Source organism: Neomonachus schauinslandi, chromosome 16, assembly GCF_002201575.2.
Source record: "Neomonachus schauinslandi chromosome 16, ASM220157v2, whole genome shotgun sequence".
In the NCBI taxonomy this organism is placed as follows: domain Eukaryota; kingdom Metazoa; phylum Chordata; class Mammalia; order Carnivora; family Phocidae; genus Neomonachus; species Neomonachus schauinslandi.
In genome coordinates this window covers 5,299,630-5,324,021 of record NC_058418.1, presented here as the reverse complement: position 1 = coordinate 5,324,021, position 24,392 = coordinate 5,299,630, and the positions used below count along the sequence as shown (strand labels likewise).

General features: G+C 41.6%; 1 protein-coding gene and 1 long non-coding RNA gene across 2 annotated transcripts in view; both read right to left on the bottom strand.

Moving 5' to 3' along the window:
- LOC110572730 (zinc finger protein 208-like) overlaps positions 1-24,392 on the bottom strand; it is a 90,993-nt gene that overhangs the window by 34,215 nt on the left and 32,386 nt on the right. Inside the window, 1 exon segment of the mRNA XM_044911375.1 lies at positions 2,818-3,512. Within this exon segment, the coding sequence (XP_044767310.1) occupies positions 2,818-3,512 (695 nt within the window).
- Positions 12,620-21,298, bottom strand: LOC123323259. The gene is made up of 3 exons (XR_006539308.1): positions 21,169-21,298; positions 19,931-20,022; positions 12,620-12,758 (listed from the first exon to the last, which is right to left on the bottom strand). It is a non-coding gene; the product is annotated as an uncharacterized LOC123323259 (long non-coding RNA).

Sequence of the window (24,392 nt, the reverse complement as noted above, 5' to 3'; positions counted from 1 at the left end):
CCTACAGAAAACTACTAAAACTTATGAGTGAATCTACCAAATTCACATTTATGCTTTGTCAGGAAGGTTCAGAGTAGCTGTTACTCTAGAGTCAATTTGAGCGACACCTCCCCCCCCCCACCCCCCCACTGAAGCACTATTTTTCTGAAGATCCACTTTGATTTTCCAAATGTTGGGAGGGGTTTCCATTCCAACTGGTGGAAACAAATTATTCCCAACCTGTGCAAATTCCAAGGATGGTTCTGCCTGTTCCTTTCCAGTGGTTCTTTCTCCAGCCCAGGGAGCTTCTTCACATATATGTGCTGATCACTTCAAATCATGTGGAGGAATGTGCTCATTCTGGGTGCAGCTCTCTCCTCTCCTGTAACCTGCCCCATAAATTTGACCCACCTTGAATTCTCCAAACCCTAAACTCTGCCTCAGTTTGGAGAGACTGCCAGGATTTGATTGGATTCCCTCTCCCTATGCTACAGAATGGAAACTCTCTCCAGGCTGTAAGCTGGAGGTAGTCATAAGGCTCCCTTCATTTGTTTCCTTTCTCTCGAGTTAGCTGTGCTCATCTCCCTATTACCCAATGTCTGAAAACAGGCCATTCATATATTTTGTCTGGGTTTTTTGGTTATTTAATGAGAGTATATACATTAAACATTTACTGTTAAAGAAAAAAGGTTGTTGGAATTGGCTGTGAAGAATTCTGTTACTTAGGTGCATTATGGAATATGCATTCTGTACTCAATAGGATATGTTCATTTATACAATTTCAGAATAGATACAAATACATTTGGCAGCATTTGCAGCACATAAAGCTCATGTTCCTTTAGGGCATTTATGAGTTCTTTGCCAGTGTTCATCATTTGATTTACATATTTCAAAAGTATTCCATGCTGGTCACATCTAATGACACAGGTGTAAGATTCCCTGATTGTAGAAAAAAAGTTACTGTATTTGGACCATAATTATCAAAGATAATTACTACTCTGTGAACACGCTTCTCTACATTTATTTAAAGGCTAGGTAGGAATTTACTGTAGTATGAATTCTCCGAAATCTAGTGTTTTTGTGGTAGACAGAACTGCCTCCCAAAGATGTTCATGTCCTAATCCCCAGAACCTGTAAATGTATTACGTTACATGGCAAAAGACATTTAAAGTAAAAGATGCAATTGGGTATTTTAGGCCCATATGAATTGTTTCTAGAGTTTCACAGCCTCACAGAGGAGAACTGTGCCTCAGGACAAATCATACCCAGAGCCTCACCCAATACTTGATTTAGAGCTTTTGAGCCAAGAAGATTTAGATGGAATTTTAGACTTTGAGTTGGTTCTGTAATAGGTTGAGACATTTGGTGGTGCTAAGAGAGAGCGAATGTATTTTTCATGTAGTATGGACAAATAATTGGATGCCAGAGGGTGTTCTGAAGGAGGCAGAATAATGGCCCCCCAAAGATGTCCACATTCTAATCTCCAGGACCTGTGAATATTTCACAGTATAAGGCAAGGGGGAATCAAGGTAGTAGGTGGAGTTAAGGTTGCTAATTAGCTGATTTTAAGATAGGGAGGTCATCCTGGATTATCTGGGTGGGCCCAATATAGTCACAGAGGTCCTTAAGTGTAGGAGAGGGAGGCAGGAGTTCAGTGTCAGAGTGATGGAAGAGTTGACCGGCCATTGCTGGCTTTGAAGGTGGAAGGGGTCTGCAAACCACAAATTCAGGCAACTTCTAGCAGCTGGAAGGACAAAGAGAAACAGGTTCTCCCTGCAGCCTCCAAAAAGAAAAGCAGCCCTGTGACCCCCTTGTCTAGCAAGAGGCATTTCAGACTTCAGACCTCCAGAGCTATAATACTGTGTTGTTTTAAGCCACCAAATGTATGGTAATTTGTTACAGCAGCCATAAGAGACTAATAAAGTTGTATCTCCGTATTCATTATATTCATAGGTTTTTGCTACATAATTCAATTCCTAGTGCCCAAGATTTCATTTATTAGAAAAGTCTTTCCCAGATTCCCAAGGTATTAAATTGTGACACATTAGTTAGTTTGGCAATAGAATTCCTATTTCAGAATTTCCATCTTTTACTGTGTTCAGGGGTTTCTCCTATGAGTTCTTCCACATTTTACTGAAAATGTTGTCCATATTCAGTGTCTCTAGAGGTATCTTTCTACACTTCTCTGATGTGATGAGGTAGAACCTATCACTGAAAACATCATCACATTCTTTCCTAATGTTCTGGTCCTGTGGGAATTCTTTGATAACAATGGAGATATCACCTCCAGGAAAAGGCTTCCCCACAATAGCTGCATTTCTGCCCAGTGGGATTTCATAGAAATTTAATAAGTCTGAATTCTCACAGACTTATCCTCCACCACCACTGCATCCATAGCATTTATGTGCAAAATGAGCTCTGACATATAATGTGTGGAGGATTCTTGCTAAAGGCTTTTCTGGTATCAGATACATTCTGGTACCAGAGACTTTCTTTCCTACACAATGTCTGTAACATATAAGACATAATTTATTACCGAAGGTGTTGCCACATTCACTGCATTTGCAAGACTTATTCCCTGTGCAAATTCCCTATTATCTACTGAGGCCTGACTTCTTAGAAAAGGCTGTTCCACAAACACCACATTTCTACCCCCGAGGAACTCACTGAGGTTTAACAAGGGTTGAGTTCCCAAAGAAGGTATTTCCACAGGCACTGTGTTCATCTCGCTTTGCTCTCGTGCAAGTTCACTCATGTATAAAGAGCTATGACTCCCTGAGGAAGGTTTCTCCACCTTCAGTGAATTTATAGCTTTCTCTCTTGTATGAGTTTTCTTATGTTTAATGAGAACTGACATGTGGGCAAAGGCTTTGCCACATTCACCGCATGCATATGGTCTCTCTCCGGTATGAGTTCGCTGATGCTGAATGAGCTTTGACTTGCTCCTGAAGGCTTTTTCGCAGTCACTGCATTCATAAGGTTTCTCTCCCGTATGAATTCTCTGATGCTTGGTCAGGTCCGACTTAAAAAAGAAAGTTCTTCCACATTCACTGCATTTATAAGGCTTCTCTCCTGTGTGAAGTCTCTGATGTGCAAGGAGGTATGCCTTCTGGGAGAAGGCTTTCCCACACACACCGCATCCATAGAGTTTTTCTCCTGTGTGAGATCGCTGATGTCTATTGAGCCGACACTTCCGGCTGAAGGCTTTGCCACATTCACTGCATCCATAGGGTTTCTCTCCTGTATGAGTTCTCTGATGTACCATAAGCTGTGACTTTCTGGAGAAGGCTTTTCCACATTCATTACATTCATGGGGCTTCTCTCCAGTATGAGTTCTCTGGTGTTCAGTGAGCTGAATCTTCCTCATGAATGTTTTCCCACATTCATTGCATCCGTGCGGCTTCTCTCCTCTTTCAGTTCTCTGATGCCTAATGAGTTGTGCCTTCCTGGAGAAGGCTTTCCCACACTCACTGCATTCATGTGGCTTCTCTTCTGTGTAAGTTTTTTGATGTTCATTGAGCTGTGATTTAGCGCTACTGGGTTTAATGCATCCAAGGCATTTAAGTCCAGTAAGAATTGTATCCTGCTGGATGTAGACTGATGATTTCCCGCATCCACTAACCTCATCAGAATCCTCTCCTGCGTATCTTCTATTCTGGATAACAAAACCTAAATGTGATTTCAAACTTTTACAATGTGAGCCAAACTGATTGTGTCTTTGTGTTAAAGGAACAAGACTTTTGCATAAATCGAAATTGTTTCCAAGTGCATAACTTTGCTGATATCTTTCCAAACTTTTACTCTCGTTTTGGTTTTCTGGGTGCCACTGCATATGGTCAATCTCCCATATTTCTTCTAGGAAAAAGAACAATGAAAACATCCATGATAATTTTAGGGGGAAAAATGTAAAAAAAAAAAAAAAATTGCCATGGTTTGGGCTAGCTCTTTATAAGATCCCTAAGAGAAATAGATCCTATGCTCTGTGAAAAAAGACAGTATTATAAAACAGCAAAGGGAAGAACAGCTACTTTAGAAACAACACTGGATAGCCTACAATGAATAAATATAACTTGGGATTCTTTCCAAATAGGACCTTGCAAAATGGAGATAGAAGTAAAAATAGAACCACACAGTGACTGGAATAGAACAAAACAAGATGGAGGGGATGGATCCATTCATCCAACAAATATTGAATGTGCTGGTGTTTAGGAATATATTACTTTATGATATTTGAACGTTAGAATAATATATTAGAATATTAGAATTAGAATATATCAGTCACACTAAGGCAACTTATATAATCTGTGTCCATGGAGCTGTCATCCTAGTAACAAGACAGAGAGCAAGATGGGGGGACGAGGGGATCAACAAGTAACCAAAGAAATAAAAAAATTACAGATTGTGCAAAATAGTATGTATGAAGGAGATGACAGAGTAGTGGTAGGTTAATCTTAGATAAAATAGTCATCCATGAGACAAGGCAAGTTAAGGTGACATCATAGGATAAGAATGAGCAATGTTATGCAGATAACTTGATGAAGAACATTCCAAGAAGGAACAGCCAGTGCCAAAACCCAGAGGCAGAAAAATTTAGGCATCATCAAGAAACATAAAAAAAAGCCTGGTGTACCTGGACTATCCTGAGCTTGAGTGAAGTGGAAATTGCTAAGTTTGAAAAGGGAGGAAGAAATGAGAAAATATAGATGATGTAGGAAGACTTTGTTAGAAATTAGGTTTTATGCTAAGAGCAATGGCCATAAGCCACTGAACATTTTTTGGAAGGAATACAACCCATTCTGAATTAGTAATTCCCAAAATACCAATAATCACACAGCTGTTGTATGAAAAATGAGCTGGAGAGATGAAGCTGTTGAGAGACTACACAACAGGATACAGCAGAGTTCAGCAAGGGGTAACAGCAGCATCAGCTGACCACCATGGAGATGGAGAAATGTACAAGAACAAGGACATAGTGCAGAGAAAGGAAAGACAATGACAGAAGGAAAAGATAAGGCTCACTGTAAGAATGAATGCCAGAGGAAGAAAAGGGAATCATCAAGCATAGCTTCTCAATATGTGGCTTACGTATCTGTGTAGCTGCTGGTGCCATTTAATAAGATGAGGAAGATTAGGGAGAGAGGTTTGACATTTGTGGGGACTCAAGTGCTCCATTTTGAGGGACACATCAGGCTTGAGATAATATATACATTCATGAACAAATATGAAGTATCCAGTTAGACCTATGAGTGTGGAGAAAGTTCTAGACTTCAGATAACTTTTTTTTTTTTATAATTTTTTTTTTTAAAGATTTTATTTATTTATTTGAGACAGAGAGAATGAGAGACAGAGAGCATGAGAGGGAGGAGGGTCAGAGGGAGAAGCAGACTCCCTGCTCAGCGGGAAGCCTGCTTCTCCCTCTCCCACTCCCCCTGCTTGTGTTCCCTCTCTCACTGTCCCTCTCTCTCTCTGTCAAATAAGTAAATAAAATCTTTAAAAAAAAAAAAAAGAGTCTCGGGAGAGGAGATGGGAATTTGAAAATCCCATCCAGAGACATCAAACAAATGCTGATCAAACATAAACAATGTGGGTTTTCATAACAAAGGGTTGGAATCAGAAAATCAGAAAGGAGGACCTATAGCACCTCATCCCAAGATTACTGCGGTAAAATATTCAACAACTGCCTTGTTACTAAACCTTTCGCCTTTCATTCTACCTGCACACCAAAACTAACTTATATAAAACACCAATCACCTATTTAGACTAATACTGTAGTCAACACTTCCAATTTTCTATGTAAAAATGATACAACCTCACCCAGTCCAATATACCCAGACACATATATGTCCATCTAGAATTTAAAAATAGGTCCTTAGGGGCACCTGAGTGGCTCAGTCAGTTAAGTGTCCAACTCTTGATTTCAGCTCAGGTTACGATCTCAGGGTTGTGAGATCAAGCCCCACACCTGGCTCCATGCTGAGTGTGGAGCCTGCTTAAGATTCTCATTCTCTCAAAATAAAAAGAAGAAGAAGAAGGTAGCGGGAGGGGAAGAATGAAGCGGGGGAAATCGGAGGGGTAGACGAACCATGAGAGACGATGGACTCTGAAAAACAAACTGAGGGTTCTAGAGGGGAGGGGAGTGGGAGGATGGGTTAGCCTGGTGGTGGGTATTGAGGAGGGCACATTCTGCATGGAGCACTGGGTGTTATGCACAAACAATGAATCATGGAACACTTCATCTAAAACTAATGATGTAATGTATGGGCATTAACATAAGAATAAAAAAATTAAAAAAAAAAAAAGATTCTCTTTCTCTCTCCCTCTCCCTCTGCCCACCCTGCTCATGCATGTGCACATTCTCTAATAAAAAAAAAAAAAAAAGAAAAGGTCCTCGGGCCATCTGCCCTTGTCCCAGAGAAGAGTACAGTTGTACTGACTGGTGGAAACATCACCTTCTCCAATGAGTTTAATCATAACTATAACTGTGTACTATGCTGTTCAATAAAATTTTCTGCAATGATGGGAATGTTCTGTATCTGTGTTTCCTAATATGGTACCCACTAGCCACGTGTGGCTATTGAGCACTTGAATGTGGGTGACCAGAGTGACAGTGGAACTGAATTTGTAATTTTACTTAATGTTAATTACACTTAGGTAGCCACATGTGGCCAGTGGCCAATACAATGGACAGCACAGATACAGGTCATCTGTATCCATATAAACCATATCCGTACTTGCCATTATAATCTACTGATATACTCATCCCCAAATTTTCTTCTTTCAACTAATGCCACATTCCTCCTTAATCTCTGTTCCTACATCATCTGTCACCACCAATTAAGAGATTCATTCCCCATCCAGGAACAAAACATCGACCTGCCTTATCTTCCATTTATCCTAGAATTCCAAGCTGTAACTTCCTGTTTCAATGCTACTCCCTAGCTATCAAGCAAGACCATCTACAAATAGCACAAAAAGTTAAAACAGAACCAAATTCACACTTTCTAAGCCAATTATTAACATAAAGTCCACAATAATCAGCCATTTCCTTTCATACAGTCTCCTACAGGCCAATGTACTAAGGATCTCCCACATTGCTTTCCTCAACTCTATCTCTAAAATCTTTTTACTAACCCATATCATTTTGACTTGAAATCCAACTATCTTTCTTGCAGAAATTATTTTATCATTCTTCCAAAAAGTACTTTAATTCTTTCTGTAACACTTCACCAAAGCTCAATTTTCTCTAATTTTGCAAAAACAGCCCGTCTATGCCTCATAATCAAATCCTAAAAATTTTGATGGGACTTTGACACTTGGAAGGTATTCTGTCCTTCATTAGATCCAGCTCTTTCAGAGTGCAGTAGGATGGCAGTTCTTCAACTACACGGATCAAAGCACAGCTGGCCTAGTTAAGTTTTTCCAAGCTCATATGCTCAGGGCACTCCCCATTTCTAGTAGATTAGAAACCAAATCTCCAGAGACAAAGCCTGTGGTTTGAAAAAGTTCCCATGTAGTTTACACACATCCCTGATTTAAAAAGAAAACAAAACAAAATAAGACCTACTTTCAAGATGTGGGGAACAAGCAGATGCAAGTGATGCTGTCAGTGAATGATTATCTAGTCTACATGCGGTAAGGAAGACTAACATAGAGGCCTTTTCTCCATATGGAAAAAGAAGCCTCATACCCACCATAAAACAATACGATAAAACATGTGATCATGACTGAGGCAGTGCAGTGTAGACACAAAGTACAGAAAAATTAGAAAAGAGGGAGTTCCAACTGTGCACTGGAACTTGTGGAGATAAAAAGAGATCAAGGTGAAGGAAGGCGGTATCTGGCCGTAAAAATGCAACACAATCAAATGCACAGATGCCAATCCTCAGCTTATTGGACACTATATGACCTGTGGCTTTCAATAAAATCTATCACTTCCTCCTCTTTGGAATACGTTTGTCACTTGTTTCTGGGACATTTTCTGACCCTCCTCCCACCATAGTCCCAATACTTCTCACTCTACCCAGCTGGGTTCTTATCTCATCAACCTCTAAATATATGTGGACCTCCTGTTTTTTTAACCAGTTCTCACTCCTCCTGTTTTCTCATCAAGTTCCACCACTTTAATGCCCCCCCGCCCACAGAGGAATACAGCCATACCATTAAAAGGGACTAACTGAACAACCGCAGACAGCCGATGTGTGTAGCAACAGGTGCAATGCAAGACTAAATGATCACAGCCTACTCCGAGGTGGGAATTGAGAGTGTGCAATTCCCTAAGGCCTTTTCAAAACAATAAAATCTAATATAAGTAGCAGAGACTGTCAGAAATAATACAGAAAATTCAAGGCAACTCACAGGTAACTAAGCACCTAACGTGTACAGCAGCAGAGCAGAACCTAAGTAAAACGCACTAGGAGTAAAAGGATTCACCAGGAGGAAAAATGATCTCAGGTTGCAACACAAAAGCTGAAGGAAAGAGGACTTCCCAGGATAATTATCCTCGGTGCCGGCAAAATATAGAATTAGAGGTCTGATCAGACTACAGAAGGGGAGATGTCAACCTGGGAATAACTGTCAGAGTACAGAGAGCTAAACTCTTCAAATATATCTGAATACACTCTATGACGGTGAAGACATTATCTGGGAGAAAGGAGGACCTCTGCTTTTGCATACAGGAAGGAGGACATCAAAGGGCAGCTGCCCTGGTAGCTGGCAACATACGGGGATTACACTGCCGATCAGACGTTAGTAGAAGAGGTCAATTTGGGACTCTCCAGCAGAGAACAGAGAGCTTAGGCCTTGAGAATGAATGAAACTTTTAATATGAGAATGAAGCAGAAGATTAAAAAAAGAAAGAAAAACCCACAAAAACCCAGAACCTGGAAGTTGGGGAAGCAGAGGCTGAATAGTAGATTGAGGTGCCCTAAGCGACAAGGTACGTGTAGTTTTTAGATGACCTCAGGTGAGGTGGGTTGTCAGGGAGGGATTTCAGCCCTTTTGAAAGGGGCAAGGATGTGCAGAAGACGAGAACTGTGCCAAGTGCAAAGCCATCTGTATGGGAGCAAGTCGGTGAGGAACAGGAGGTGGGAACGCTGCAGAAAAGGGAAGTAGAAGACAGGCAGAAGCTGGGCAGGAGGGAACCAGGTAAGAAATCTGGATCCTACATGAGCCAAGACTGTAATCAGATCTAGAAATGAGAAAAAAAGGAAGACCTCAACCTTTAATAGCAGGCAAAGAACAGCCCGAATAAAGAAGAGTGATACAGAAAGGAGTTACTCAGATTTTTGTGTCACCAACTGGCATAAGAAAAGTTCTCCAGGGATGCCTGGGTGGCTCAGTTGGTTGAGCGTCTGCCTTCGGCTTGGGTCATGAACCCGGGGTCCTGAGATCAAGCCCCACATCGGGTTCCCTGCTCACTGGGGACCCTGCTAGTCCCTCTGCCTGCCGCTCACCCTGCTTGTGAGCGCTCTCTTTCTCTCTCTCTGACAAATAAATAAAATAAAATCATTAAAAAAAAAAGAAAAGTTCTCCACACAACAGTTCCAAAGTGTTAACCTTTCACTGGCCCACTGGAGCTTTAGTGTCCTTTCTCCCCATTTTCTTGGTTTTCACTCACTCACCTTGACAGGTTTGACTCTGAGCTGCTCCCACTACCGTCCATGGTGGTTCTCCTTGCTCCAACTGGAAGAGTGAATCTGGTTTGCTAGCTTGATAACCTGTAAAATGGGAAATCATTGAAAACTTGGCACCAAGTATTTAAGCTTGGGGAATCTAAGAAAACTGGAGAAAGTCTGTACATCATTTATACTTCAGTAAAGCAAAATCCTTTTCCTGGGGGAGGGAGAGCATATACACTCTAGTGCCAAAGAGGAGAATAAAAGTCTGTTCTCTACAATGTGTTAGTCCAAACCAGGAGATATTTCAGGGACACTACCAATTTTATTGAATGAGAAAGAAAAGGCAACGGATTGTGATGCCGTCCTCACCCACTGACACCAGGTTCCTATAGTTCTCCAACATCACTTCCCGGTACAGGTCCTTCTGAGATGGAGCCAGTAACTGCCATTCCTCCCAGGAGAAGCCCACAGCCACGTCCTCAAATGATAATGATGCCTGTAACAACAGATGCCGATGCAATCTAAGGTGGAACAGATGATGCGGAAAAGAGGGACAGGAACACGTTCTCATCATTTTCCCTTGATAAGTTATGCACACTGTGAGTATTTCACATACCACAGGACCATGTGTCTTAGTCCATTCAGGTTCCTATAACAAAATACCAGAGACTGTGTAGCTTATAAAAGCAGAAATTTATTTCTCACAGTTGTGGAAGCTGGGAAGTCCCAGATCAAGGAGCCAGCAAGGTTGCATTCTGGTGAGGGCCCACTTCCCAGCCCAAAGGCCCCACCTCCTAATACATCATCTTTGGGGGTTAAGATTCTAACATATGAATTTTGTGGGGACATAAACATTCAGACAACACCACCATGGAATTCTATTAATTAGTTCTTCTTAGCCTAAAAGAGTACTAAAGTAATATTTGAAGAAAAAAAAATACTTGCAGAGACAAAACAATGTGGAGGAAGAATGTTCATTATTTGTTTATAACAGTGAAAAATTATCCATATCTACACGTCCATCAGAAACAGACAAGGGGGCGCCTGGGTGGCTCAGTCGGTTAAGCATCTGCCTTCGGCTCGGGTCGTGATCCCAGGGTCCTGGGATCGAGCCCCGCATCGGGCTCCCTGCTCAGCGGGAAAAGCCTGCTTCTCCCTCCCCCACTCCCCCTGCTTGTGTTCCCTCTCTCGCTGTGTCTTCCTCTGTCGAGTAAATAAATAAAATCTTAACAAAAAAAAAATCAGGGCGCCTGGGTGGCTCAGTTGGTTAAGCGACTGCCTTTGGCTCAGGTCATGATCCTGGAGTCCTTGGATCGAGTCCCGCATCGGGCTCCCTGCTCGGCAGGGAGTCTGCTTCTCCCTCTGACCCTCCCCCCTCTCATGTGCTTGCTCTCTCTCATTCTCTCTCTCTCTCAAATAAATAAATAAAATCTTTAAAAAAAAAAAAAATCAATTTGGTAGTGGGGCCCCTGGCTGGCTCAGTCGGTAGAGCATGACTCTTGATCTCGCAGTCATAAATTCAAGCCCCACGTTATGAATAGAGATTACTTAAAAATAAAATCTTAAAAAAAAAAACAATTTGGTAGATGTAAACCTATTAATGCCAATGATCTTCAAGGTACTCTCTTAAATAAAAAAAAAATCAAGTCCCCAAGTTGTATATATAGTATGATCCCCAGATATATGGAAAAGTCTTAATAATATACACAATTATATATGTATAAGTATACATATTGATGCATATAAAAATGTGTATAAATATATTCTACCACATGTCAATTATACAAAGAGATTGACTGGAGACCCAAACTATTAACATCTGTTACCTCTTGGGTTGGAGGTTGGGCAGGAAGAGGTGAAAGGGGATATTCTCTTTTGGTGTAAATACTTCTTTTTGTTTGAATCTTTTACATGCATATGTAGCCACGCATCATTTAAGTAATTAATAATACAAACGCCAGACCAGGAATAATTGACTCTGCCTTCATTTCTGAACCTGCAGTTGAAAAGGTATAAAGGGAGCATTACCACTGTCTGTACTCCAAGCTGTTATCAAAGAGTGGAACTTTCAGCTGTCTTCTGCCAAATGGCAGAATTCTTCTTCATGGAGGACCATTCAAAGGTCAAGCAGCCCATTCATTCTATTAAATAATTCAGGCTTTATTCCGGGGTAAAGTGTGGCCTGCCAGAAGATTCTATTGTCCAGGTGCACTGCTTTTGAAGAATTTTGCCCAATCAAGTTCTGCTTTGGCATTATCCCCTTAGTTTACTCTGACGAACATAATGAGAAAAAGCCAAAGGAAACATCTTATGCCTTTATTACATGACTGATATTGAGGACACTGTCTACCACAAAATCTCTGTGAAGAGCTAGGAAAAGAAATTTCTTAAGCACTAAGAGCAATGAAATTACTTTCCCTGAAGAACTGGTTTGCTTTCTCCTCACGGACACTACAAATCATGTAACTTTTCATGTTTTTCTTGTTATTACAGCTGCCAAGAAATGAGACACAAATTCAAAGCTAAGCCAGCCCATAAGATCTTACACATTTACCTCGGTTCCATCCTTAAGGGCTTTGTATGAATCTTACGACCCATGTATCTTGCTTCTTAACTCCCCAGATTTTAAGATTATGGCCTAAACTTATTTTCCACAGATCCTGACTTTTATCAACATATACTGTTTCATTTTATCAGACTGTTTATTTTTTAACTTTTTTAAAAGATTTTATTTACTTGACAGAGAGAGAGAGTACAAGCAAGGGGAGAAGCAGGCAGAGGGAGAAGCAGGCTCCCCACTGAGCAAGGAGTCTTATGCAGGGCTCGATCCCAGGACTCTGGGATCATGACCCGAGCCAAATGCAGACGCTTAACAGACTGAGCCACCCAGGCACCCCCAGACTGTGTTTTAGAAGCTTCCACAAATCCACTGGGAAACAAAGGACAAAAATAGGTAAAATAAGCCTTACCCGGGCCTTGGTCATGTTCTTCTGTTCTGAAGAAAGGGCTAGCAAATGCTCTGTCTTCTGTCTGCTCCCGGCCTGCCTGGAAGTTATGGTCAGATATCTCGGGTCAGGCTGCTGCCAGAAATGATGATCTCCTAAGCCTGAGACCTCCTCCTTCTTCCAGTACTGATAATGTCTTATTCCTGTAGACTAGAACCTGTGGATTCAAGAGCAAATTCAACTGTAAGAGGATGTACCTGGGACCCCAGCTTTCTCTTGCCATGCAGACTTACTCTAACAAAAGGCCCCAACATTTCTTCTGTCTCTTTAACACCAGGAAAGCTTTTACATCATGGGGCCGTGCTCCATAAGAAGACATGGGATGGGCAAGAGGAATGCCCCCCCCCCCTTTTTGGGCAAAGTTAGACTAGAATGGATGTGAAAGAGATGGGAAAAAAACCCAACTCATGATCTTGTCTGTAGCCAAGTTCTTACACAAATCAATTTTAGGAAAGATAATGGATACAAGTGGTGGCTCTGGAAACTGCCTTAAAACCACCTGTGCCCACACATTCCTAAAATTTCTGTTTATTGCACTGGAGCAATTATCCTATCTGAAGACCAAGGGACTATAAAAATCATAAGCATCGTCTTATTTAATCCTCAGTACTACTCTATAAGGTAAGCATGATCTCCATTTTAAACATAAGTAAGCTGAGGCTTGATCAGGTGAAGTGTGTTGTCCATGTTAATATCCTCCCTAAGTAGCAATATGGGAATCTGAATCCACATCTGCCTCTCTCCATTATGGCATATTCCTTTTCCAATAGCCTCACAATACAATTTCTTTTCTTTCTCATGCAGTTTAATAATTTTACTCCCTGGGGCGCCTGGGTGGCTCAGTCGGTTAAGTGTCCGACTCTTGATTTCAGCTCAGGTCATGATCTCAGGGTCCTGGGATTGAGCCCAGCATCGTTGGGCATCCTGCTCAGTGGGGAGTCTGCTTCTCTCTCTCTCTGCTCCTCCCCCACTTGTGTTCTCGCTCCCAAATAAATAAACCAAATCTTAAAAAAAAAAAAAGAACTTTACTCCCTAGCACATCATAATATGGAGTGGCCACACGGTCATAGTTGCAAAAACAGAACCCCTGGAACCAGTTCTTGTAATATTTGCTATGCACACCCAGCCAGCTCCTCCCACACAAGCCAGAATGCAAAGGCAGAGCCACCCTTGCCTCAGCAGCTGCAGGTCAGAGATCAGTCTCCCCAAGGGCCAAGCCCTGGAGCCATGCTAGAAACTCACACTCTGGCGCCTGGGTGGCTCAGATGGTTAAGCGTCTGCCTTCGGCTCAGGTCATGATCCCAGGGTCCTGGGATCGAGTCCCGCATTGGGCTCCCTGCTCCTTGGGAGCCTGCTTCTCTCTCTCTCTCTCTCTGTCTCTCATGAATAAATAAATAAAATTTAAAAAAAAAAAAAAAAGAAAGAAACTCACACTCTGAGGACACCAACACCATGAAGTCAATTTGAATTTTGCTTCACCCTGCAAGGCAGCAAATTATTCTCAAAGACTCTCTTGCTCTCTTGAATCCTCCATACCCAGAAAGCTCATCTCTGACTCATTCTCTGGCCAACTGGTAAACACAGTAAACAAGGATACCTACCACCCCCATGTCTAATCCTGACAATGCTTTATCCCAGTCTTGGCCCTTCAGTCTAGTCTACCTGCAGTGCCAGCCTAAAAAGAATGGTATACAACTCCACATGGGTAGGAGAAAGGTAGGAAGAGGGGGTTAGACATGAATGAGTTTACAACTGAGACCTCCAGGATTGGAGATCAAGGACTCAACCATTTCCCAGAAGCTGCTTGGCAGACTTTCCCTCACCCTTAACAGAGCAGAGCTGCATCAAATGTTCATGCCTGGAACATAGCAATGAAACTGAAAACGGCAATGGAACTACCCTGATTGGCAGGACTAATCTGCATCTCCTACTGAACTAAGGTTAAGGTCAAGTTCCTAGATGGATGACTGTCTAAATAAAATAGGGATTTTCTTAACAAAAGGGGCATGGATGTCAGGATGGCAGCCAACAGTAGCCAATAAAATAAATTAATAGGTTAGAAGAGAAAAGCCTAAATTGATATTGAAAAAGTAGCTCATAAAATTCAGTATTCCTTTTGTTAACAAACCTATAATAGCCTAGGAACGGAGTGGCTACCTCCCTAGACTCATTATGGTACAATGGGAAACAGCTGGTTTTTGTTCCAGGTTTCTGGCACACAGCTCCTAAAATCCTTGGAGTGACAAGAGTAGCTTTGATATGCCAATGAGATTATTGGTGGCTGGGGGTCCACAGACAGCTTCAGGATAGAGGGTGGTCCCCAGAAAGACCAAGGCATGATTAGAGGGTTGGAACTTTCAGCCTCATCCCCTGGGAAGTGGAGAGGGGCTGGAGATTGAGTTTAATCATCAGTGGGCTATATAATCAACAAAATCTCCTAAATTACACGGTTTGGAGAGCTTCTGAGTTGAACACTCAGGTGGTGCCAAGAGGGTGGTGTACCCCAACTCCATATGGACAGAAGCTCCTGTGCTCAGGACCCTTCCAGATCTCACTCTATGTACCTCTTCATCTGGCTGTTCATTTGCATCTCTTGTATGTAATAAATTGGTGATAGTAAGTAAAGTATCTTCCTGAGTTCTGTGAGCTGTTCTAACAAATTATTGAACTTGGGGGGGGCAGGGTGTAGAAACCTCTGATTTATTTTTTAAAAAGATTTATTTATTTGAGAGAGAGAACAGGGGGAGGGGCAAAGGAAGAGGAAGAGAGAGAATCTCAAGCAGACTCCCAGCTGGGAGTCTAAATTCATGTCTAAATTCCCTCCACTGATGGCAGAGCCCAGTGCAGGGTGATCTCACAACCCTGAGATCATGACCTGAGCCAAAATCAAGAGTCAAACACCCAACCAACTGAGCCACCCAGGTGCCCCCGAAACCCCTGATTTATAGCCAGCTGGTCAGAAATACAAGGGGCAACCTGGGAATAGTGACATGTATCTGAAGTGTGGTCAACCTTGTGAAAGTGAGCCCTTAATCTGTGGGATCTGCATGAATTCCTGGTAGTTAGCATCAAAACTGAGTTGAATTTTAGGACACCCAGTTGTTGTCCAGGGAGTTGGGAGAATTGGCTGGTGTGGGGACAAACTCCCACACATGTGATGTCAATAGTGTTGGGAGAAAAAAACAGCTTACTGATAAAACAAGAACAAAACAAAATCCTATAAATCTCTTGTAAAAGGATACATCAAGTGTAACACCATTTGCATAAACTTCTTAAATGCACATAGAAATAGAATATATAGTTTGGAGATACACACTTAAAGTCCAAAAATTATTATAATGTAAAATTTCAAGTTAAAGGTTACTTCTAGGGATGAAGAGGAAGGAATGGAGTTGGGACTTGTAGTTGACATGTTAGTTGGAAGTCACACTGTCTTTCTTTCCAAAAGATAAGAGGAAAAAAGGAAAAACATCTAAAGCAAAACAAAAGCAAAGCAAAGCAAGTAAAATCACTTTACATGCCCAATGGAGAGCCAGTGAGATGCTGGAAGCATTCCTATGAAGCATGGAAAGGCGTAAATACCACCATTCTCATTCATCACTGGTCTTATCATGTCGTTAGAGAGAAGAATCAAATAGCAGTGATCAATATGAAAGAAAAGAAATTAACAACATTTGCACAGTATTACTGTACACCCAGAAAACTCAAGTAATTGAAATGGACAAGACTCAAAAATAAGAGTTAGTCATGATGAACATAGTAATGTACAAAACTGCTCAAGTCACTAAGTTGCACAACTTAAACTAATGTAACATTGTGTGTCAACTGTACTAAAAAAATTTAGTCAGTGGTTGAAACTGACATGAAAATGACACATGAAAAATGATAACATTCCTTTACATATATAAATACTATCTGTTGGTATTATTATTTTTGGTATAACTGACATATATTAGTTTCAGGTGTACAATGTAACAATTCAGTATCTGTATACATTATGAAATGGTCACTGTAATAAGTCTAGTTAACATTTGCCACCAGTTATAAAATTTCAAATATGCAATATAGTATTATTATAGTCACCATTCTGTACATTACATCCCTATGACTTATTTATTCTATAACTGGAAGTTTATGTCTTTTGACCCCTTTCACCCATTTCACCTACCCCCAAACCTCAGCCTCTAGTAACCACCAAACTGTTCACTGTATCTATGAACTCGGTTTTTTTGTTTTGTTTCATTTTTTAAGATACCCTATACATAAGTGAGATCATACAGTATTTGTCTTTCTCTGATTTATTTCACTTGGTATAATGCCCTCAAGGTCCATCCATGTTGGTGCAAATGGCAAGGTTTCCTTCTTTCTTATGGCTGAATAATATTCCATTGTGTGTGTATAAACGACTAAGCCACCCAGGTGTCCCTCCAATATATGCATTTCTAATACATGTCTAAATTCCCTCCACTGATTGCTTTAGTTGAATTAAACAAAAGTTGAGATGTAGGATTATTAAAATGCAATCCAAAACATTTCCACTGTAATTTTTTCTGAATCATAGATTATTTAGACGTGTATGGTATGCTTACCAAAAATGGGAGATTTTCTAGTTATCATTTTGATATTGCTTTATAAGTTTAATTCCACTGTAGCCAGAGAAAGTATTCTGTATGATTTCAATCCTTTGAAATTTGTTTAGACTGGCTTTATGGCCCACCATATGCTAATTTATTTTCCATATGCTAAATTTTTATAATTATTCTATGTGCATTTGAGAAAAATCATTGGGGGGAGTGTTTTACACTGGTCAAGTTTGTTAATTATGTTATTCTAATTGTTCAGGGGTTGGCAGTATAGTGGGTTGGTGAACTGTTTTTGTAAATAATGTTTTCCTGGAACACAGCCATACCCATTTGTTTATGTATTCTCTAGGTTACTTTCATCTCACAATGGCAGAGTTCAGCAGGTGCAGGACTATCTGGCCTGCAGAGCCTAAAATATTTACTCTCTTATTGCTCTTTACAGAAACTTTGTTGACCACTGTTAAACTATAGCCTTCTGGCTTTTCGTCTCCTTGTTCTCTGTTACTGAGTGACATATGCTAAGAACCTCCCATTATGACTGGGCATTTGTCATTTCTCCTTGTATGTAGCATACCCCACAATTCAGGAATTCTACTAAGTATATCATGCATCAAAATGCATGTACAAAAATGTTCGTATCAGCATTCTTTATAACAGACACAAGCCAGTAACAACCAAAATGTGTATTAATAGTGGAATGCATAAATAAATTGGGGTATAATCACACCAAAGAATACCATACAGCAATGAAAAAAAAAAAATGAACTATTGCTAAATGCAACAAATTAGATGAATTTCACAACAAAATATTCAGCAAAAGAAACCAGATACAAGGGGCGCTTGGGTGGCTCAGTCATTAAGCGTCTGCCTTCGGCTCGGGTCATGATCCCAGGGTCCTGGGATCGAGCCCCGCATTGGGCTCCCTGCTCTGCGGGAAGCCTGCTTCTCCCTCTCCCACTCCCCCTGCTTGTGTTCCCTCTCTAGCTGTCTCTCTCTCTGTCAAATAAATAAATAAAATCTTTAAAAAAAAAAAAAAGAAAGAAACCAGATACAAAAGGACATGTACCCTATGATTCCATTTGTATGAAGTTGGTTTTTTTTAAGATTTTATTTATTTGAGAAAGACAGAGAGCGAGCACAAGCAGGGGGAGCTGCAGAAGGAGAGGGAGAAGCAGGCAGGGAGCCCAACGATGCTGGGCTCAATCCCACGACCCTGAGATCATGACCTAGGCTGAAATCAAGACTTGGATGCTTAACCAACTGAAGCCACCCAGGCGCCCCTCCATCTGTATAAAGTTAACAGCCAGGCAAATTTGATGTTTTTAGGGTAATAATTACCTCTGGAGAGAAGGGAGGAGATTAGGATGAGATGGGGCTCCTAGGGTGCTATAATATCCTATTTTTTCATTTTTAGTGTTATACTTGAAAAATACTCTTAAAGTACAGATCAGTTTCACTTATAAATGTAGAAGCAAAAATTTTTTAATTTTATTATGAAAAGGTTCAAGCCAAAGAAGAAGAAACAGTATAATAAAACCCTATGTACAAAGAAAGAGGAGGGGCACCTGAGTGGCTCAGTCGGTTAAGCATCCAACTCTTGATTTTGGCTCAGGTCATGATCTCAGGGTCATGGGACTGAGCCCTGCATCAGGCTCCTTACTGGGTGTGGAGCCTGTTTAAGATTCTCTCTCCCTCTGTCCCTGCCCACGTGTGGAGAGGAGAGAAGAGGGGAGGAGAGGAGAGGAGAGGAGAGGAGAGAAAAGAAAGAGAAGTATAATCAAACTCCTCATATCCATTATGTGCCTTCAATAATTATCAGCTCAAACCTAATTTTGTATTATCTACATCACCACTCATCTCTCTTTTTTTAAATCATTTTTTTTTTAAGATTTTATTTATTTATATGAGAGAGAGAGAATGAGAGACAGAGAGCATGAGAGGGAGGAGGGTCAGAGGGAGAAGCAGACTCCCTGCCGAGCAGGGAACCCGATGCGGGACTCGATCCCGGGACTCCAGGATCATGACCTGAGCCGAAGGCAGTCGCTTAACCAACTGAGCCACCCAGGCGCCCACCACTCATCTCTCTTCACCACAGGATTATTCTGAAGCAAATCCAAGACATCTTTTTATTTCTAGATGCAAAACTATTAAATAAAATATTAGCAAATGGAACCCAGCCACATATTTAAAGAACAAATCACTATGGACAAGTATGGTTTCTTCCAGGAATATAAGATACTGGGAAATCTAGTAATCTATAAATCAAATATTAAATAAAGAGAGAGAAGAAAAATATAAATGAAAGTAATTTTAAAGTTATTTGAGGGGCTGCATTGTACAGCATGGTGATTACTGTTAAGACTGTATTATATAACTGAAACCTAAGAGATCTTAAATGTTTTCACCACATAAAAGAAATGGTAATTATGTGACATGATGCAGGTATTAGCTAACCTACAGTAGAAATTATTTTCAATATATAAGTGTATTGTATCAACACATTGTACACGTTAAACTTACAGAATGTTATATGTCAATTATATCTCAATAAAGCTGGGGGGAAAATCTTTGAGAATGAGGAATAAAAACTTGATAAACCATAGTTACCATTTATTCCGACTATACTAGGTGCCAGGCACTACACTTCGTACTTAAAGAATATTTGCTAATTTAATCTTCGTAACTCTATGAAATAGGAATTATGACAGCTTTTTTCACCAATAAAGAAACTCAGACATTAACCTACCCAAGTCAGAGGCAGAAGCAGGTTCTTCTTACTCCACAGTTCATAAACTTGCCACCTGGCCAAAATTATTTGCAGATAACGAAAATACTCAACTAGAAAATATAAAAGAATCAATGTATAAGCTAGTGGCAGTAATATTAGTAGACTGAGAGGACAAAATAAATTTAAATTTTTGTTTTTGTGCATTATATAAAATTAGAAGAAACAAAAAGTGGGGTCATACTGAAAAAACCCACAGCATTTACGATTACAACAGTATAAACTATTTAGGAATAAACATAAACAGATATGTCTAAAACACATGTGGAAAATCAGCACCACAGCTGGTCAAGTTAACAAAACACTTGTGTTAAAGGAAACCCATCAAATGTTCCTGAAAGTGTTGGACCTATACCCACATCAGTTTTACCCAAATTAAAGCACCTGCGCAACAGAACGTAACTGCAATGGTTTAAAAAAAAGAAAAGAAAGATGAAAACTTCCAAAGAGTTAGTAACAGGATATCAGATTCAAAATGTGTAAAATTATACCAGTACCTACACAACTGATCCCAACATCAAAATTGGAATACACTAAAATTTAACAAGAGTTATTTTCTGGACTATTTAGGAGCTTGAGCATGTCATTACATGGGCCGGAAATAAAAATGAAAACATATTTTCTGCAAGAATATACAGTAAACAGGGCGCCTGGGTGGCTCAGTTGGTTAAACGACTGCCTTCAGCTCAGCTCATGACCCCGCAGTCTTGGGATCGAGTCCCGCATCGGGCTCCTTGCTCCACAGGGAGTCTGCTTCTTCCTCTGACCCTACCCCCTCTTGTGCTCTCTCTCTCTAATAAATAAAAATAAATAAATAAATATTTTAAAAAAAGAATATACAGTAAACATGGGCGCAAGAGGCCAGAAACCCCATCTTTAAAAGGATGTGATAAGCACCAACAACGGAATTCCCCAAACGCTGTCCCCAACACCGACAACGCCGACACGACTCCTGCTTCCCCCAACCAGACGCCCCATACCGCTACTCTCCCCAAGTTCTCGTTCCAGCACGAAACCTCACAAGCTCCCCCTCCACAGGGAACTCCCAAGTGATCCTTCAACACAACCCCTAGCGAGATTTCCCATTCGCTTCCCCCAACACCCAGCCCCACGCGCTCCAGGACAAAACAAAAACAAAAACACCGCAAAACCCAACGCGCTCTCCCTGGCCGCCAAACACTCCCAGAACCGACAATGACCTGGCGATAACGTCGATCTTCACCTCTGGAGACAAATCATCGTACCACTTCCCCAAGCACTTTGCTTCAGTGTCTACCGCCCCCGAACCCCACCTCAGCGACTGCGAGGACGGCGGCCGACGAGGGCCAACGTGCGTTGTTCCAGAGACCCGGAATCTGGCGCGAGGCTCGGCCTCTGTGACGTCATATTGCAGCGCCGGCTCCAGGCTGTTCGCCAGGAGCAGCGGTTTCCCTCGCTTCCTGCGCTGTGGCGAGCGTCCTCTCTCTTTGCGCCTTTCGCGGGAAGGAGCTAGACGGTGAGAAGCTATTGAAAACGCTTTATTTCACTTTATTTCCAGGCCACTTTAGCCATTGGGCCCCGAATTTGTAACATTCACCAGGGGCGGTGCATATACAGCTTAGCGTCTCAGAAACTCAGGCCTGCCCAGATCTCTCCTCAGGACCGGCCGAGATGGTCTGGTTTAAAGCGCTTTCACTTAAAGAATAGGGAGAAGCTAAGTGGGCGCGGCCCGCGTAGAAGTTCACCGGAAGGGAGTTCGAGCCGAGCCTGAGCAACAGTTGGAGGGGAACAGGCTAGTATCCTGGGAATGCTGGCTGGAGGGGGGCTTTGTGGAGAAAGCGGCATTTGCGGCCAGGCGAGGTTTTTGTTTTTGTTTTGTTTTGTTTAAAGATTTTATTTATTTGAGAGAGAGAAAATGAGAGACAGAGAGCACGAGAGGGAAGAGGGCAGAGGGAGAAGCAGACCCCCCGCCGAGCAGGGAGCCCGATGCGGGACTCGGTCCCGGGACTCCGGGATCGTGACCTGAGCCGAAGGCAGTCGCTTAACCAACTGAGCCACCCAGGCGCCCGCGGCCGGGTTAGGTTTTAGAGAACCGCTGAAAAAGGCATTGGTCAGAGAGTGGGCAAACAGAATCATAAAGCTCTTGGTATGATTCCTGTGGGTGGAAACGGGGCACAAGGCTGATGGGGGTCAACAAGCGGCGGAGCTAATAGAGAAGCGTGGCTCTCCCGCGGTGGGAGGAGTCAAAGACGCGGCAAGCTTTTCTTTCCCTGAAGGTGAAAAATACCTTGAATCAAAAGCTCTGAGGGGCCCCTGGCTGGCTCGGTCACTTGATCTTGGTGTGGCTGGGGGATAGATTGCACTTAAAAAATTTTTTTAAATCTTAAAAAACAAAAAAACAAAACTCTGAGAAAAGGAAGTGGTTCTGTTCAGTATTGCAGCCCAACTGAGCTCCCAGTGCGGAACTCGCTCCCCACGGTTACACAACAAGGCTTAGAGCGCCTTCCAGTTAAAGGGGTTATTCATTCATTCATCCGGATGTTTATAAAATGCCTACTATGTGGCAAATACTGTTCTGCATGCCAGGGTAACAAAAGCTATAAATGCAGGCAAAAATACCCTTGGTGGAGCTTACTGGAATGCAGAATGTAAAATTGCTGGTTTGAATGTAAAGTTGCAAGAGTGTTTATGATTCCCACCTACAATGTGACCTACAATGCCTGGCAGCCGGACATAACCAAAGATAAGTAACCAAAGATGATTATTCTTAAGTCTTAAGATCTAATGGAATTTGCTTCGCTAGGTTTTGAGTTTTTGAGGGACCCATACCCCTTTCTTCCTCCTAATTTCTCTCTCATGGAATGGGAATGTCTATCCTACACCTGTCCAACCACTGTATTTTGGAAGTGAGTAACTTCTCTAATTTTACAGGTTCATAGCTGGAGAGAAATTTTGCCTCTGGGTAAATTCCACCTGAAGTCTTACCCATATATGATTTAGATGAGACTTGGACTATATAGACTTTAGAGTTGATGCTGGGATGAGCTAAGACTTTGAGGGTTGTTGGAATGGAATGTATTTTGCATGCACAAAGGTCATGAATTTGGGGGGGATAGGAGTGGAATATTATGGACTGAATGTGTCCCCTCAGATTCACAAGTAGAACATCCTAACACTCAGCTATATTTGGAGGTGGGACCTCTAAGGAAGTAATTAAAGTTAAATGAGGTCCTAAGGGTGGGGCTCTGATCCCAGTGAGTTCAGTGTCCTTATTGGAAGAGACACCAGAGAGCTCTTTCTCTGTGTAGACAAACTGCGGAAATGCCTTGCGAGAACATGGTGAGAAGGCAGCTAGATGTCTGCAAGCCAGGAAGAGTCCTGACCAGAAACCAAATCAGCTGGAAACTTGATTGTGGACTTCTAGCCTCTGGAACTGTGAGAAAATGAATTTCTGTTTTTTCAAACACCCACTCTGTGGTATTTTGTTATCACAGCCAAAGCAGTCTAATACAGTGGTGAATTACATTGCTTAGAAAATTAGACAAAATTTTGGTGGCGCCTGGGTGGCTCAGTCGTTAAGCGTCTGCCTTCGGCTCAGGCCATGGTCCCAGGGTCCTGGGATCGAGCCCCGCATCGGGCTCCCCGCTCCACGGGAGGTCTGCTTTTCCCTCTGCTGCTCCCCCTGCTTGTGTTCCCTCTCTCCTTGTCTCTCTCTCTGTCAAATAAATAAATAAAATCTTTTAAAAAAAAAAATTAGGGGCGCCTGGGTGGCTCAGTCGTTAAAGCGTCTGCCTTCGGCTCAGGTCGTGATCCCAGGGTCCTGGGATCGAGCCCCGCATCGGGCTCCCTGCTCGGCGGGAAGCCTGCTTCGCCCTCTTCCACTCCCCCAGCTTGTGTTCCCTCTCTCGCTGTGTCTCTCTCTGTCAAATAAATAAAATCTTTAAAAAAAAAAAAAAATTAGACAAAATTTAACTTACTTTGCATTCTTTGGGTAAACCCAGCGTAGTCATGAAGTATTTATTTTTTATATATATTGCTTATATGAAGAGAATCCTGTGAAACATTTGTGGGATTATGGTGGAAGGAACAAAAATTTGGATCAGGCAAATTTAACAATATGGGCTGACCATGAATTGCTTCTGGCTTTAATGTTTGAGCTCAGTTAGAATGGCTCTACAGTTTGCCTGGTTGGTTGACTGAAACTGGACTCAAAGGTGGCCTACACTAAAGTTTAAAAGCCAGAAATTTCTTTATATTTTGTAAAGATTCCAAAAGTATATGGAGTTAGGAATGCTAATGTGTGATTATCATGTAAAGCCAGTTTACACATCCACTAAAAATATATCCCAGGAGCATCCAGAAGATAATTTCTTCAATGAAGCTGATTTGGCTACAGAAAATATGAAGTATATAAGATTCTGGTACTATACATGAAAAGGTATAA